Raw genomic sequence first — 14,354 nt, 5'->3', positions numbered from 1 at the left:
AAATGGAAACTTAAATTTCCATTATTTTTAAGAAATTGGAACCATTGGGAACATAATTTTTAATGAGAAAGACCTCTAGATGCACCTGTGCAGCTATATTGGTAGTAGCAGGCACCAGCTTAAAAAAAACGTGGATGGAGAATCAGAAAGATAAAGCTTAAAATATAAGGCACCAAAAAGCTTAAGAAGGCATAGTCTTCCTTTGAGGATGTAGTAGTCTTTGGGAGTCAACAGATCGTAATTTCTTGAATCTTTACAGACGAAAAGCAATGTTAGAGTACCGAAATAACGATGAAACCATCATTCATAAATCGTGGCTAATGGTAGTGCAACTTAGTGAAACATAAGTAATGGTGCACAACCGATTGCAGCTTTGTTGTTAACCTGTTGTATGTCTCTAAAAGTAAGAATAGAGTAATTATTATTACATGCAAAATAGTGCAGCCATTATTCATATGAGTAATGGTGCAACTGCCACCTAATGAAACATGAATATTAGTGCATAATCAGTGTCACTTTGTTTACACTTCACTGAAACTAGGAATGGAAAAATTATTATTGCATGAATAGTGCTGCAACCATTATTTATGAAACTATTCAGAAATTATGAAAAATGGTGCAACCTAATGAAACAAGAAGAATGGTGCCAAATCGATGCTGTTTTGCTACTAACGTTTTGTATTTTACTAAAAATAAGAATAGAAAGGATATATTATTACATTAGTAATGGTGATACTATTCTTCATATTTTATTTTTAAATCGTTGTTACTGACCTGCTGCATTTTATTAAAAGTAAGATGGAATTAATCATTATTACTTGAATGATGGTGCAGCCATTATTCATAAACATAAATAATGGTGCAAAATCGGTACAGTTCTGTTGATAACTTGTTGCATTTTGCTAAAAGTAACAATGCAATAATTATTATTTGATGAATAATGGAGAAACCATTATTCAGACACTTGAACAGTGGTGCAAGCTAAGGAAACATGAATAATGGTGCACAAGTGGTGCTAATTTTTTGCTTACCTGTTGGATTTCACTAGAAGCAAGAATGGGGTTTTTATTATTACAGTAACAATGCTGCAACCGTTATTTATATAACAAGAATAATGGTGCAACCTAATGAAACATGAATAATGGTGCAAGGTCGGTCCTATTTTTTTGTTGACCTGTTGTATTTCACTAAACGAAAGAATGGAGTAATTTTTATTACAATAACAATGGTACAACCGTTTTTTATACAACAAGAATAATGATGAAACCTAATGAAAAGTTCTGATGCTAACCTCTTGCATTTTCACTAAAGTTAGAGTGAACAGATTATCATTTTTGACCAATAACTGTGAAAGGTATTAAAAGTCCCTTTTGTTATCTAAATACAGCATTAACTTGTGAACAAATCGTCTATTGCGAGATTAGAGTCAATGCAGCCTCAAATTATAAGTTTCCAGATTTTAAATATTGATAATTTAGTTTACATGTTGTCATTTAATTATCATTAATATTGAATTTTTTTTTTCTGTAAGTTGTGTTTTTGAAAGCTTTTTTCTGTCTTGTTTTCAAACTTTTGTTTACAGGTGTTCTAGCCTTATGTTAAGGCATCGATTAAAAAAAAGAAAAGAAATATGACAGTGTCATTTAATAGCTATTTAATCAAAACTTTACATTTTTGCTTACTCAAGTAGAGGTCAAGGATTTGAAGATGAAAATGATGAAACATTTATTGACAATAACAGTAAAGTGCAGAGCTCTTTGTCTCAGCTTAATAAATAGATAAACAATAAGCAGGGCCAAGTAACACAGATTGTCAGTCTAAAAATAAAAATCAGGCATGAAAAAGGCAGAAAAAGAAGCAGAGGAGGCCACTCCAGCGCAATTATAATATAATTCAAAATTAATGCTAAATCTATCATTCATAAGTCCTCGCATCCTGAATAAGAATTAGATATACGTGTTCGTTGAGAAGCGATTCTTCAAACTAAGGATTGTTTCAACCAAATTGAAAGCCACATTATTTAAAAAGCTACATAATCCAAATTGAAAGATATATAATTCACCTTGCAGCCACCTCCAGTTGCAAAATACGGTGGAAGATATACAGTTACTATGCTTCCTGGCGATGGGATAGGACCAGAACTTATGTCAAATGTGAAGGAAGTATTTCGCTATGCTGGCATACCTGTAGACTTTGAGGAGGTGTATCTTAGTCCTGTTATGGACAATGAGGAAGATCTGTATGATGCTATTGTTTCAATTAAAAGGAATGGCGTAGCTATTAAAGGTATGCAACCCTTTTTTTCTTTTTGGCGAAAAAGCGTGTTATTTATTGGGTGACGAAAAAAAGATTTCCTGCTCACTACAGTTTTTTTTTTTTTTTTTTAAGTTAAAATTGGCACATTAGTTTATTAGGCTGTTGGACCTAAAACGTGGGAAATAACATGGGTTGCCTCCCCATAGTAGCATAATATTTGTAGGCATGAATGTATAATGAGTTGGAGGTAATAGGCTGTGCAGGATTTCGACTCTTGTTGATAGAAGAGCATCGCCAGGTGCTGAAAACCATGTTGTGACCAAGATAGGCCCAGGATTGCACAAAGCCCCCATTCATGGAGGTCCCAGGGACTTCTTGCTGTCCGATTCTAAGCCGGCTTAAGCACTTCGGTGTAGACTTGAGAAGATATGTGATCCCCGTCCTGCACTGGTATCCGGGATCATTGCTTTTCCTGAGGCGAAAATAATTTCAATGATTTAAAGAACGTGAAAATTGGAACTTGGAATGTTACGACGTTAGAAAATTACTACCTTATCGAAATTTTGACAGAAGAATTCAGACAATTCGAACTGGATTTATTAGGAGTTCCAGAAACTCATATCCCAGGGGTAGGAAGCCTGAAATTAGGTGAACAGAATTGGTTTACTCAGGCAGGAATGATGGGGTACATAAACAGGGAGTAGGGCTCATGATATATAAGGAAGCTGCTAAGTCTTGTTAAGACTGAGAAAGTATTAATAATATAATACCAATTGCTCATTTTATGACTAGAAAGTTCAGGGTATCAGTTACTAGTAGTATACGCACCAGTAGAACCGACTGACGGAGATACTAGGGAATCAAATGAATTTTACTTACAGTTGCAGGAGCAAATAGACAAGGTGCCAGGTAGAAATATGATGCTATTACTGGGAGATTTTAACACCCAGGTTGGTAGAAATAGTGTAGTAAAAGAAAACAGTAATATATACAGACTTTTGAAATTTTGTAGGTATAACAATCTAGTTAAAACCAATACGGTGTTTGGTCATAAAATGGCTCATAAGTTAACATGGTATTCACGTGATGGTAAGACAGCAAACCTTATTGATTATGTTATAGTAAAACGAAGACCGGCAGGATCAATACAATATACTATGGTATAGATGAGTGCTGTTATTTATCTTAAAAGTAAAGATCACAATATAGTAGTGTCAAGGGTTAATTTAAAACTGAAATATCGGAAGGGTGACTACCTCCCGGGAAGTTATGATGTTGTTAGACTCCAGGATGAGAATTTGAGAGAAACTTTCCAGGAACAGTTGAATACTAAACTTGAGAGTTTAAAATTCGGTAATGTGGAAGATAGTTGGAATAATTTTAGAAAAATAATTTGTGAAGTTGCTGAAGGTGTATTAGGGAAGAAAGCTAGAACTGCAGCTAAGAATATTAGTGAAAAAGCTTTATGTTTAATAGAAAGGAGAAAGGACTTGTACAAGAATTATCTGAGTGATAGATTGTATGAAAACAAAAGGAATGTAAAGAAAGTGGAGAAAGCATTAAAATATGAACTAAGGAGGTGTGAAGTGGAGGCCATGGATAAAATTGTCGAGGATCTGGAAGATGCAGCTAGACGGCATAATAGTAAAATTTTGTACTTGCACGTTAACAAATTTAGAGGGAGTAGTCAATCTGGATTTGTCCCAGTTAAAGATAGGAATGGGGTCGCAATTAGCGATAAGGAAAAAACTAAAGAGAGATGGGCCGAACATTTTGAGAACTTGCTTAACCGAGATAGAGTTGCAGGAAAAAATATAGAGGAAAATGAAAGTTTGTGATACTTTGGATGTGAAGGAAGATTTGTTTTGCGAGGAGGAATTAGTAACAGTACTAAAAGGATTAAAGAATAATAAGGCTCCAGGTGCTGATAGGGTGGTAAATGAGTTTCTTAAATATGGTGGCTCTGAGGTCAGAAATAAGTTATTGAAGATTATGAATAGGATTTTTGAAAAAGGGGAAGTACATAACGATTTTCGAAAAATCATAATTGAACCAATTCATTGGAAAGGTGGCAAAAGTGAGCGGGGTGGTTAACGTGGAGTCAGTCTATTCTCTGTGGGTATTGAGCTATTCGGTAATATGATACATATAAGGCTGTGTGAGATCATAGACAAATCTTTGAAAGAAGAGTTGTGTAGTTTTAGAAAAGGCAGGGAATGAGTTGACAACATTGTTACTCATGGGATATTAATTGAGAAGTACCTGAATTTTCAAACACCTTTGGACCTCAGTTTTATAGATTACGAGCAAGCGTTCGGTTCTGTTGATAGAAGAGCTTTAGTAAAGGTTTTATCCTTATATGGTATACCAGACAAATACATTAAAATGATTAGTGCTATGTACGAGAATAACACTGCTGCGGTTAAGGTAGGAAATGAGGTTAGCAGCTGGTTTTGTATTAAATCAGGAGTTAAGCAGGGCTTTAAGGACTTTGTTTTAAGGAGCACAGGAAAGGCAATGGGAGACCACGGAATCAAATGGGGAGGACAATGTCTCCTGGACTTGGATTATGCTGATGATTTAAGCATCCTAAAAGAAAGTGTGAGCAAAATGAATGAAATTTTGGAGGTTGTACGAGTTCAGTGTCCCAGAATCTGTTTGAAAATTAATGTTAGGAAGACTAAATCACTAAGGCTAAGACTATGTGAAGATGAAAAGGTGGCGTTGGGTAGTGAAAATATTTATCAGCTGAGCAGATTCACTTACCTTGGTATCATTCTTAGTAAAGATGGTGGGAGCAGTGAAGATGTTAAAAATAGAATAGCGAAGGCTCAGGGTGCTTTTTCACAGTTAAAAAAAGTCTGGAAGAATAGGAAGATAAGTCTGCAATTCAAGATTAGAATATTAGAAGCTACAGTGATGACAGTGGTCAAATATGGCTCTGAAGCATGGACGCTCCGAAAAGCGGATGAAGATTGGCTAGGTTTTTTCCAGAGAAATTGCTTAAGGATTGTTCTGGGTACCCGGCTGACTGACCGTATTTCAAACAATAGGCTGCACGAAAAATGTGGTTCAGTACCGCTCTCTAGGGCTATTATGAAAGAAAGGTTGAGGTGGTTAGGGCACGTTGTGCGGATGAAGGATGACAGATTGCCGAAGGTTGTTCTTTTCGGCCAACCATCTAGGGCTAAACGGAAAGCAGGTCGTCCCCGTCTGGGGTGGTAGGACGTCATAAAGGAAAATTTAAACTAAATGGAAACTTCCTGGGCGGGTGTAAAAAGGGAGGCTTTGAATAGATTGGGGTGGAGGAGGATCGTGCGTAGCTGTGTTGGCCTCAGGCGGCTTGGGGCTGCGGTGAGTTGTTAGTAGTAGTAGTAGTAGTAGTTTCTCTCGTTGTAAACAGATTGTTGTTCATCAGAGAGTTTTATTTTTGTATTCGAAACTAAATTATAAGTAGTTCATTAGCTCATTGTGTCCAATAACACGGAAATTAAAATTAACACTTTAGTTCATGAACTCATTTAGCTCATTGGAGCTAAAACGCATCAAATAACACGCTATTATAACATGTGTTGTATAATAACACGTGTTATTTCTCTGGGTATGTAAAGCAGACTTTTGTCTCATTGGAGATTGTTTTAGTTAACTGAAACTCAATTTAATATAGAATGTTTCTTCACTAGCTAACTAAGCTTATTATACCAAAACATGTCCAATAACCTGGAAACATGTTATTTCTCTGGTGGTGTAAACCGAATTTTTAGCTCATTGGAGGTGATATTTTTAGTTAATTTGAAATACATTAGATCTGGCATAGTAATTTGTTCGTTCATTCAGCTCATTGGAGGCAGAGGTGTAGGTCATTTTGTGATAGTGTACACAATACATAGTTACAAAATAATACATTGTTGCAATACAACATTGTAGTGCAGGGACTATAACACTTACGATAACAAAAACACCAAAAATAAATGAATTGTGTGGAAACCATTGGCGATTGTAGACACCGTAGCGAAAATCTCTAAATGAAGGGGTACAGGCCCTCTTTTCTTTTACATTCTTCAAACTCGTTTTCTTCAGGCCTAAACATTAATGGCTTCGAAAGACACAAAAACAAACTTCTCTAAGTTGTTTTCTATTGTATTTTAGATTGTATTCCTTTTATGCACACGGGCACAAGATTTTTCCTTGGGGAGGGGGGGGGGGTTACAACTTAAAAAAAAAGACACACCTAAAACTGATTTTGATCAATAATTGATTGAAAAGATTTCTAAATATTGGATGAAACATTTTTGCTCATTGTAGATAGTTTTTTTTTATTTAATTGGAACTAAATTAAATGTAATATATTAGTTGATTAGATGTTTTTGGACAAAGTTTTGGTTCATTGGAGACAGAGTTTTTTTTTTAAGCACTGTACAGAATGCACTATCGCACAGAGATAACTTGTTGTTATACAATAGTGCAGCCCTAAGTTTTAAAAAATTTGAAAAGAAAAGCGCCAAAATTGATGATTGTATGGAAATTATAGGCAACGTAGTAAGAATCTCATAGAGTAAGAAGCTCAAGCTTATGTCGAAACATGGCGCCCCTCCAGATCACCTCCTCCGAATATTTACATGTTTTATTCGCTTAAATCTGTAATATGCAGCTCCTGTATGGCATTTTGGACTGACGACCGAGCAAAGCGCCAGGATCGAAATAGCTTAGAAAAGAGCTCTAATGATAGTATCAAAGCAGGCAGAAATGTCGTATGAGGAGCTGCTGACAAAGTTTAAAATGCAAACTCTGAAAAAAAGAAGAGAGAAACTCTGCATGGATTTCGGAAGAAAATCTCTGATCCCACCCAATCACAAAAACCCTCCCCCCCCCCTCAATCCACGACAAAACGACTCCCGCGCAGGGTTGCAGTGCCTGTTGAGAAACTTCAGCCGGTACGCTGTGCCCATCAGCGGTTAGCAAAAAGTTTTATACCTAGTTTCGTAAATATGTACAACAAAAATTTCTAAGTTTTGACCCATCATATTTTTTATGTATTTTCATTAATTTTATTGTTTTCTATTCATTTTTAATTTTGACTTTTTAAACTAAGTGTTAATTTTTTTTTTGGATAAGAGATAATTTTTGGATAATTTGGATAATTTTTTTTTGAATTATGTTTGACGTGAAAGTCACATTCTGAAGATTATATATATATATATATATATATATATATATATATATATATATATATATATATATATATATATCATATATATATATATATATATGCTGTGATAGTAATTTTTAAAGTAAAATTCTATTCTATTCTAGTGGTGGCATCTTCGTGTATTTTAGTATTTTTCAAAGTCGTTTGTTCTCAGGCCTAAGCTGTAGGGCTTTGTATTACATAAAATAAACTTTTTTTAAACAAAATTATCTATTATGATATAATTTTTTTCAGTTTAACCTTACAAAGGCACATACTCAAGATTTGATTCTATGGCGGGAGGGGGGCAGCTTTTAAAAACGCCAAAAACAGGTGAACTGTATGGGAACTATCGGAAGCTATAGGGGAAACATTAAACATTTTGAGAGAGTGGTTACCTTGAGCTGTCTGAAATTTTTGGTTTTCGTGAAACTCATTTTTTCTCAGGTATAAGAAGTAAGGAGCTGGTTAAAAATAACACCAAGGTCTACATCAATACCCTCTCCTATTAGAGGAAAGGTATACTAGCCTATTCTCTTACGCAGATGATTCACTTGCAAGGTTAAAGCTGATCCTTTATTTTGAAGTCTCAAAACCAAGGATTGAGGGCTTTAAAAATAAGGGTAATTGAGAATATTTCTGCCAAATTTCTAACAGTTACAAAACACCAAACATTTGTTTACATGTATTTTTGTTACTTTTGTACGATTCGAAGAAAAAATTCGGGGAGGGGGGGGGGTTGACTCGGGTAACCCTCTCCCCTCTCCTCTAGGATATGGCACTGCCACCTGGATATCAGCTTCAAGGATCAATTTATTACTAAAAAAGAGTTGAAAAGTGTTGCATAAATTGACTCTTTTTGCACCCCTTTCCCTTCGATTAAATCCCAAGATGCCATCTTCCGAAGCAAACATTATCCACCTTAGCACTTATTTGTATTCACAGTATAAACAGTTCAATTACTTCATCAAGAGGAAAAATTGGTATAGACATAAGGGCAGGTTTTGGTCCGTTGGCAAGGAGCTGCTCACCCCTGTATTTGAGGCTCAATCTTCCCCCTCCACAACCATATTTTTGAAAACTCCTTAGTTTATAATCAAATTTTTATTTCCAATATTAGAAAAATAACAAAAAATCCATCTAGAAGTGTAGTTATCCGATTAAAGTCTAGCACTGTTCACTAGGTTTTGATACAATTAAATTTAAAAAAACAAGTTTTTTTTTAACTGAAAGTAAGGACGACATTAAAACTTAAAACGAACAGAAATTGTTCCGTATATGAAAGGGGCTTTCCCCTCCTAAACGCCTCGCTCTTTACGCTAAAGTTTGACTCTTTCTCCCAAATCTGTTTTTTTAAACAATCAAAAACTTTAGCATAAAGAGCGAGGCGTTGAGGATGGGACAGCCCCTTTCATTTACGGAATAATTTCTGTTCGTTTTAAGTTTTAATGTCACTCCTTACTTTCAGTTAAAAAAAACTTATTTTTTTATTTAATATCTGAACGTTTTAAAATTAATGCAGGTTTTGATTTTGGCTCACCGTACATGAATAATTAAAACGAAATTTGCATATTAATTTTACTTTTTTTTTGGCTAAATGGCTTTCTCAAAAGTTGTTTAATTTTATTTACGAACGTTTTTATTAGTAATACGTAACTCACGAATTAACTGACATAACGAACTTCTATATTTGTATATTTTTATTACGTATATTAAGGGGGTTCGTCCCCCTAGTCTATACCTCGCTCTATACCTCAGAATTTTTTCCAATTCTTTAAGAATGACCCCTTAATCACAAAGGCCGTTAATTAGAATAAATAGCTCTTCTGAAAGTACTAAAAAAACTTTAGCGTAAAGAGCGAGGTACTGACTAGGGGGCGAATCCAATCACATACATAGTAGTTTCTATTCGTTTTAAGTTTTGATGTTGAAAAGTTTTCTGTTGAATACTTAATTTTTTTTAATTTAATTTCTGATCGTTTTTTAAAATAATGCTGCCTGGGAAAAACAAAACAAAAAACAAATAAACACGCATCCGTGATCTTTCTTCTGGCAAAAAATACAAAATTTCACAATATTTTCATATATAAGCATAAAACCTCCAAAGTAGGATTCTCTGATACGCTGAATCTGATGGTGTGATTTTTGTTAAGGTTCTGTGACTTTTTTTTGGGGGGGGGGGGAGTGTTTCCCCCTTTTTTCGAAAATAAGGCAAATTGTCTCAGGCGCGTAACTTTGATGGGTAAAACTATACTTGATGAAAGTTGTATATTTGAAATCAACATAAAAATATGATTCTTTTGATGTACCTATTGGTGTCAAAATTCTTTTTTTAGAGTTTTGGTTACTATTTCGCCGGGTCGCTTCTTACTTACAGTTCGTTACCACGAACTGTTTGATACAGTTTTTTTTTTATATAGGAACAGACAGTTCTTCCTAAATAGTTTGTCAGACCACATTGCCTTTCTGATTATAAATATAATGAAATGAAAATGTGAAGATTCACGGGTAAAGTGGGTTTAATCAGATGGCATCAACCTACCCAATGAAACTTGGGTTTTACCCAAATTTCATGCAGATGCCGTTTAATATGCCAGCCATTTTGGGGACATTTGACTATAGTTACTTGCAGTTGCTCCTAAAATAATAGCTTAGGACTCACTGAGGGTTCTTTTAAATATGGGAAGGGGACTAATCCTTTTTTTTTACTATCTGAGGAAGGTTGATGTTCAAAAGAAATCAAGTTCCTCTTAAAGTCGTAAACTTTAAGTTCATTAAGTTCAATATACAATATTTTATGTTCCCATCTATTGTCTTCTTTTACTATTAGACATGGATCAGGTCCGACCCGAGGAGCCAACCTACCCAGTGAAACTTGGCTTTTACCCAAATTTCATGCAGATGACGTTTAATATGCCCGCCATTTTGAGGGTATTTGACTATATTTTAGGAGCAACTGCAAGTAACTATAGTCAAATGGGCCCAAAATGGCGTTCATATTAAACGTCATCTGCATGAAATTCGGATAAAAGCCAAATTTCACTGGGTAAGTTGGCGCCATCCATGTCGGACCTAATCCATTTCTAACGGTAAAAGAAGACAATAGATAGGAACATAAAATATTTCTGATATTTTAATCAGAAACGTACAGAAACATAGTTAGTATCCCAATCTATTTCTTGCCATCCCTACTACTTCCTCCAATGGAATTTGGCCTGACAGCTGAGAGAGCATTTTAGTCAAATATTTACCCTCTGACAACTCTGCTGTATCATATATATGTGCACAGGAGTTCGAAACACGATTTTAGAATATGTATATGATTTTATGTTGAGCACTAAAAGAAAACTATCCCTCACTTCCTTTTGTTTAATTTACTTCTATATACTTTTTTCTAGGTAATATTGAAACTCGTGAAAATCGACCTGGTGTGATATCTAGGAACGTTGAGCTAAGAAATGAATTAGATCTCTACGCTTATGTGATGCATTGTAAATCCTTTCCGGGAATTCATACAAGGCATGAAGATGTAGATATTATGATTGTTAGACAAAACATGGAAGGAGAATACGCTATGCTGGAACATGAAGTAAGTTTCATGGTTAAAGCTTGAAGATTAACTTATGTTCGTAAATATCATATCCCAGATGATAGATTATTCAATCTCTTTGGAGTGAGAATATCAGCTCTTTGAAAGAACAGGCAAGAAAAAAACATCACAGTGGGTGGGGGGAGGGTGGAGCTTTAAGCATCTGACATTTTTATTAAAGGCACCCCTCTCCTCGAAAAGTTTCATGGCCTGAAAATGTTTTTTGTTTGTTTTTGACATCCACCCCCAAGGCTGTATCCAGGGGGTTGGGGAGTTTAAACACCCCCCGAAATGTTTGTCTGGATCGTAAAAACGTATCAAAAACGAATATAAACAAACTTTATATGTGTCTTTGAAGTTTTTTTTTGTAATCCCCCCCCAAAAGAAAGCTTTTGACCCCCCCCCCCCCTCTAAAAAAATCCCGGATACGGCCCTCTCCACCCTCCTTAAAAATCATCCGATGCCTCATCGTCATGGGTCGGACCCGTGAGGACCTTTGCCTATTGCCCTTTAGGTTCCTGTTTAAAATTATAAACTAATTGGATAAGGTTTAATGGAACATATGTGTTTTGTATTCTTACATAATCAACTAACTGGTCAATATAAGAAAATGCTAATTTTTTTATAGTTTGTGCCATTTAACTATGTAATTGTTTATGTTGGTAAGATCCCGTCAATCACAAATCTTCAGCTCTGAAATAATTTGGTGACGCTTTGCAACGGGTACCTGAAGCCAAGTGAGCGTTTCTCGTTATTTGGTCAGTAGGCTTGATTAAAATCGCGTGGAATTTTAAATTTAGCTTTTTTTTCTTTTTTTTGAGGGGAGGGGAGGGGGTAAGGGATTTCCAGTTTTTGCTTGGGGAAGGGGCTTAAAAAATCTCTGGCTCCCACAAAAGCTTGTCGTTTGACTTAGGCTAGTAATACCCATGGGCGCCCATAAGACGGGCAGGGAGTGCCAACACCCCGGGCTGAATGACGCTGCCTTATATTTTTGTTTTGAGACCTCTATTATACAGCGCCGGATGTGCCGATTAGTTCAGGTAACCCCCCCCCCCCCTAAAATTCAGCTTATGGGCGCCCATGGTATCACCCTATTTGTATTGGGGTATAAATTCAAAATTGGCAATATTACAAAGAAAAAGACAATAGTTCAAGTGTATTCCTGCAATCCTTACACAGGTTGAAGTTTATCTAAATGAGTCACCTCTTCTCTCTTCCTTGTGAGCATGAAATTCCTACTCTAGATTGTTGTATTTCTTTGTGCTTATTTGAAGAATAAAAAACATGTGAGGTTTGTCTCTAGATCTTTGGTAATAAGGGATAAGATAAGAATTATTTCGAAGAATGGCAAACCTGGCTGGGTCAAGTTCGAATTTCGGAGTCGAAATAAAAACAAAAAAAAAGGTTAAGGCAATCAAACACATAAAATTAGCAAACGAATGCACTGCCATTTTGACAAAATTGTCAAAAAAAACCTGTATATGCACTTATGCATACATACATTTACAAGCCATCACTGTAAAAAAAATAAAAGGGTCAACAAAAGCATAAAAAAGGAGAAAAGAGAACATGTACGAATAAAAAGCAGTAAATTAATTGTATTTTTTTAAATTAAATCTTTGATATAAGGTACAATCGTTTCATTCATATCTTGAAATCAATCAGCGAAGGGGGGACAAGATAGAAATTTACTTACTTATATACGGGGTCTATTAAAAAAAAAGAACAACAAAGAAGACACAGAAAAAAGCAATGCAACAAAATACTTAACCCTCCTTAAACTTTCGCCTGCTTGGAGTAACCCCTTAAATATAGGCTGCTTAAGTGAACCAAAAGAAATGCTATATTATAGGAAAAAAATTGTCCCAAAATATCAGTTTCGATATTTTGAAGTATGAATCAATACATAGAAAAATATAAACACTGCTCAAAGCTACATTGAAGGTTTAGGGGTAAAAATATTTTATTTCAATGTTTATTCGAAATTATAAAAAGATATAATTAATTAATAAAAACATATAATAATAATAATATAAATATTAACATAGAAATTGTAAAAAAAATGTAAAAAATAATAAAATTGTGCTTAAATGATCAATAAAATACTAGAAAAGGAATAGGTAGAACAAACCAAGAACAATAGTATTTTGTATCATGAAGAAATTGTACTACCCGTTAATGAACCTCCTTACCCTCCTTTAGAATAAAGTTGATACCGAATATGGGCGCCGATTCCCGAAAATATATTGGAGGGACAAGACTTTTTTAAATGAGATACAAAAAAAAATCCAAAATCTAAAGGGGCAATTCCCCCCAATCCTCCGTACCCCTCTTAATTAGTGCTCCTGGTTCCAAATAAGGTTTTGGGAAATGAAATGATGTAGTTATCAAAAACAAGCTTGATATTGTTCAGTGTTTCCACTTCTCAGAGTTGGTTTAGGGCAGGGGGCAGAGGGGGAACTTGCCCCGAAAGTAGAAATTTTAGAGGTGCAAAATTTCAAATAAATAATCTGACGGTTATAATCATTTTGTAATTTTGAAATTTTATTGTTATTGAAATAAAGTAGATAGCGCAGTTGGCAGTAAGTATAAGCAAATTGAATTTGAAATTTTCATTTTTCTCATATCTTCATCATTATTTTAATGTTTATTGTTATATCTTTTATTCAAATTTTGTTAATAAATGAAGATTTTGTTAAAATTTGGCTTCAAAGTTTTAGGGAGACAGGGAGGGGGGCGCTAATCAAGATTTTGCCTCGGGTGCAAGCGAGGCCAGAACCGCCACGGCTACTCATTTCTCGTTGATTCATGGCTTTTTTTCCTGAATTTTTTTCTGAAGTCTTTAGATTTGAAATTTATTTACAGAGCGTTCATGGTTTCGGTGAAAGTATTAAAGTAATCACGAAAAAATAATTCCAAGAATTCCGAAAGTGTAGCTCGGGTTGCTTTTGAACTGGTCTAAAAAAAATCTGTTATGCTTGTTCGATAAAATACTAGAATTTAAAATACTAGAATACTAGACAATTATAGTAGCCTATTTAGCCTATTTACGTCTTAAAGAAATTCTACTATCCAGTAATCAACCCTCTTGCCTTCCTTTCCAAAGAACTTCATTCCAAACAGGGACGTCAATTCAGAAAAATGTAGAAGGGGAGCATTTTTTTTAAATTTTTCTATGAAGGCTTAAAGGGGCCTAAATTGTACCCCCTTATGTCTTGTCTAATTGATGCCCCTGATTCCAAATAAAGGTAATTAAACGATATGATTATTAAAAGCAGGCCTCAGATTTGTTGGTGTTACCACTTTTAAGTTTTTCGTGTA

General features: G+C 34.9%; 1 protein-coding gene across 1 annotated transcript in view; it reads left to right on the top strand.

Annotated features, from left to right (window-relative positions):
- Positions 1 to 14,354, top strand: part of LOC148942490 (isocitrate dehydrogenase [NAD] subunit gamma, mitochondrial-like) — a 60,473-nt gene that overhangs the window by 9,979 nt on the left and 36,140 nt on the right. The window contains exons 3-4 of the mRNA XM_089102700.1: positions 2,070 to 2,286; positions 10,843 to 11,033. Of these exons, the coding sequence (XP_088958826.1) occupies positions 2,070 to 2,286; positions 10,843 to 11,033 (408 nt within the window). The remainder of the gene's footprint in view (positions 1 to 2,069; positions 2,287 to 10,842; positions 11,034 to 14,354) is intronic.

The sequence above is a fragment of the Artemia sp. Qi Xiang Cuo genome, chromosome 16 (assembly GCF_049724085.1).
Source record: "Artemia sp. Qi Xiang Cuo chromosome 16, ASM4972408v1, whole genome shotgun sequence".
In the NCBI taxonomy this organism is placed as follows: Eukaryota; Metazoa; Arthropoda; class Branchiopoda; order Anostraca; family Artemiidae; genus Artemia; species Artemia sp. Qi Xiang Cuo.
Note: the sequence above shows the minus strand (reverse complement) of the source record. Positions and strands in the feature narration are given on the sequence as shown.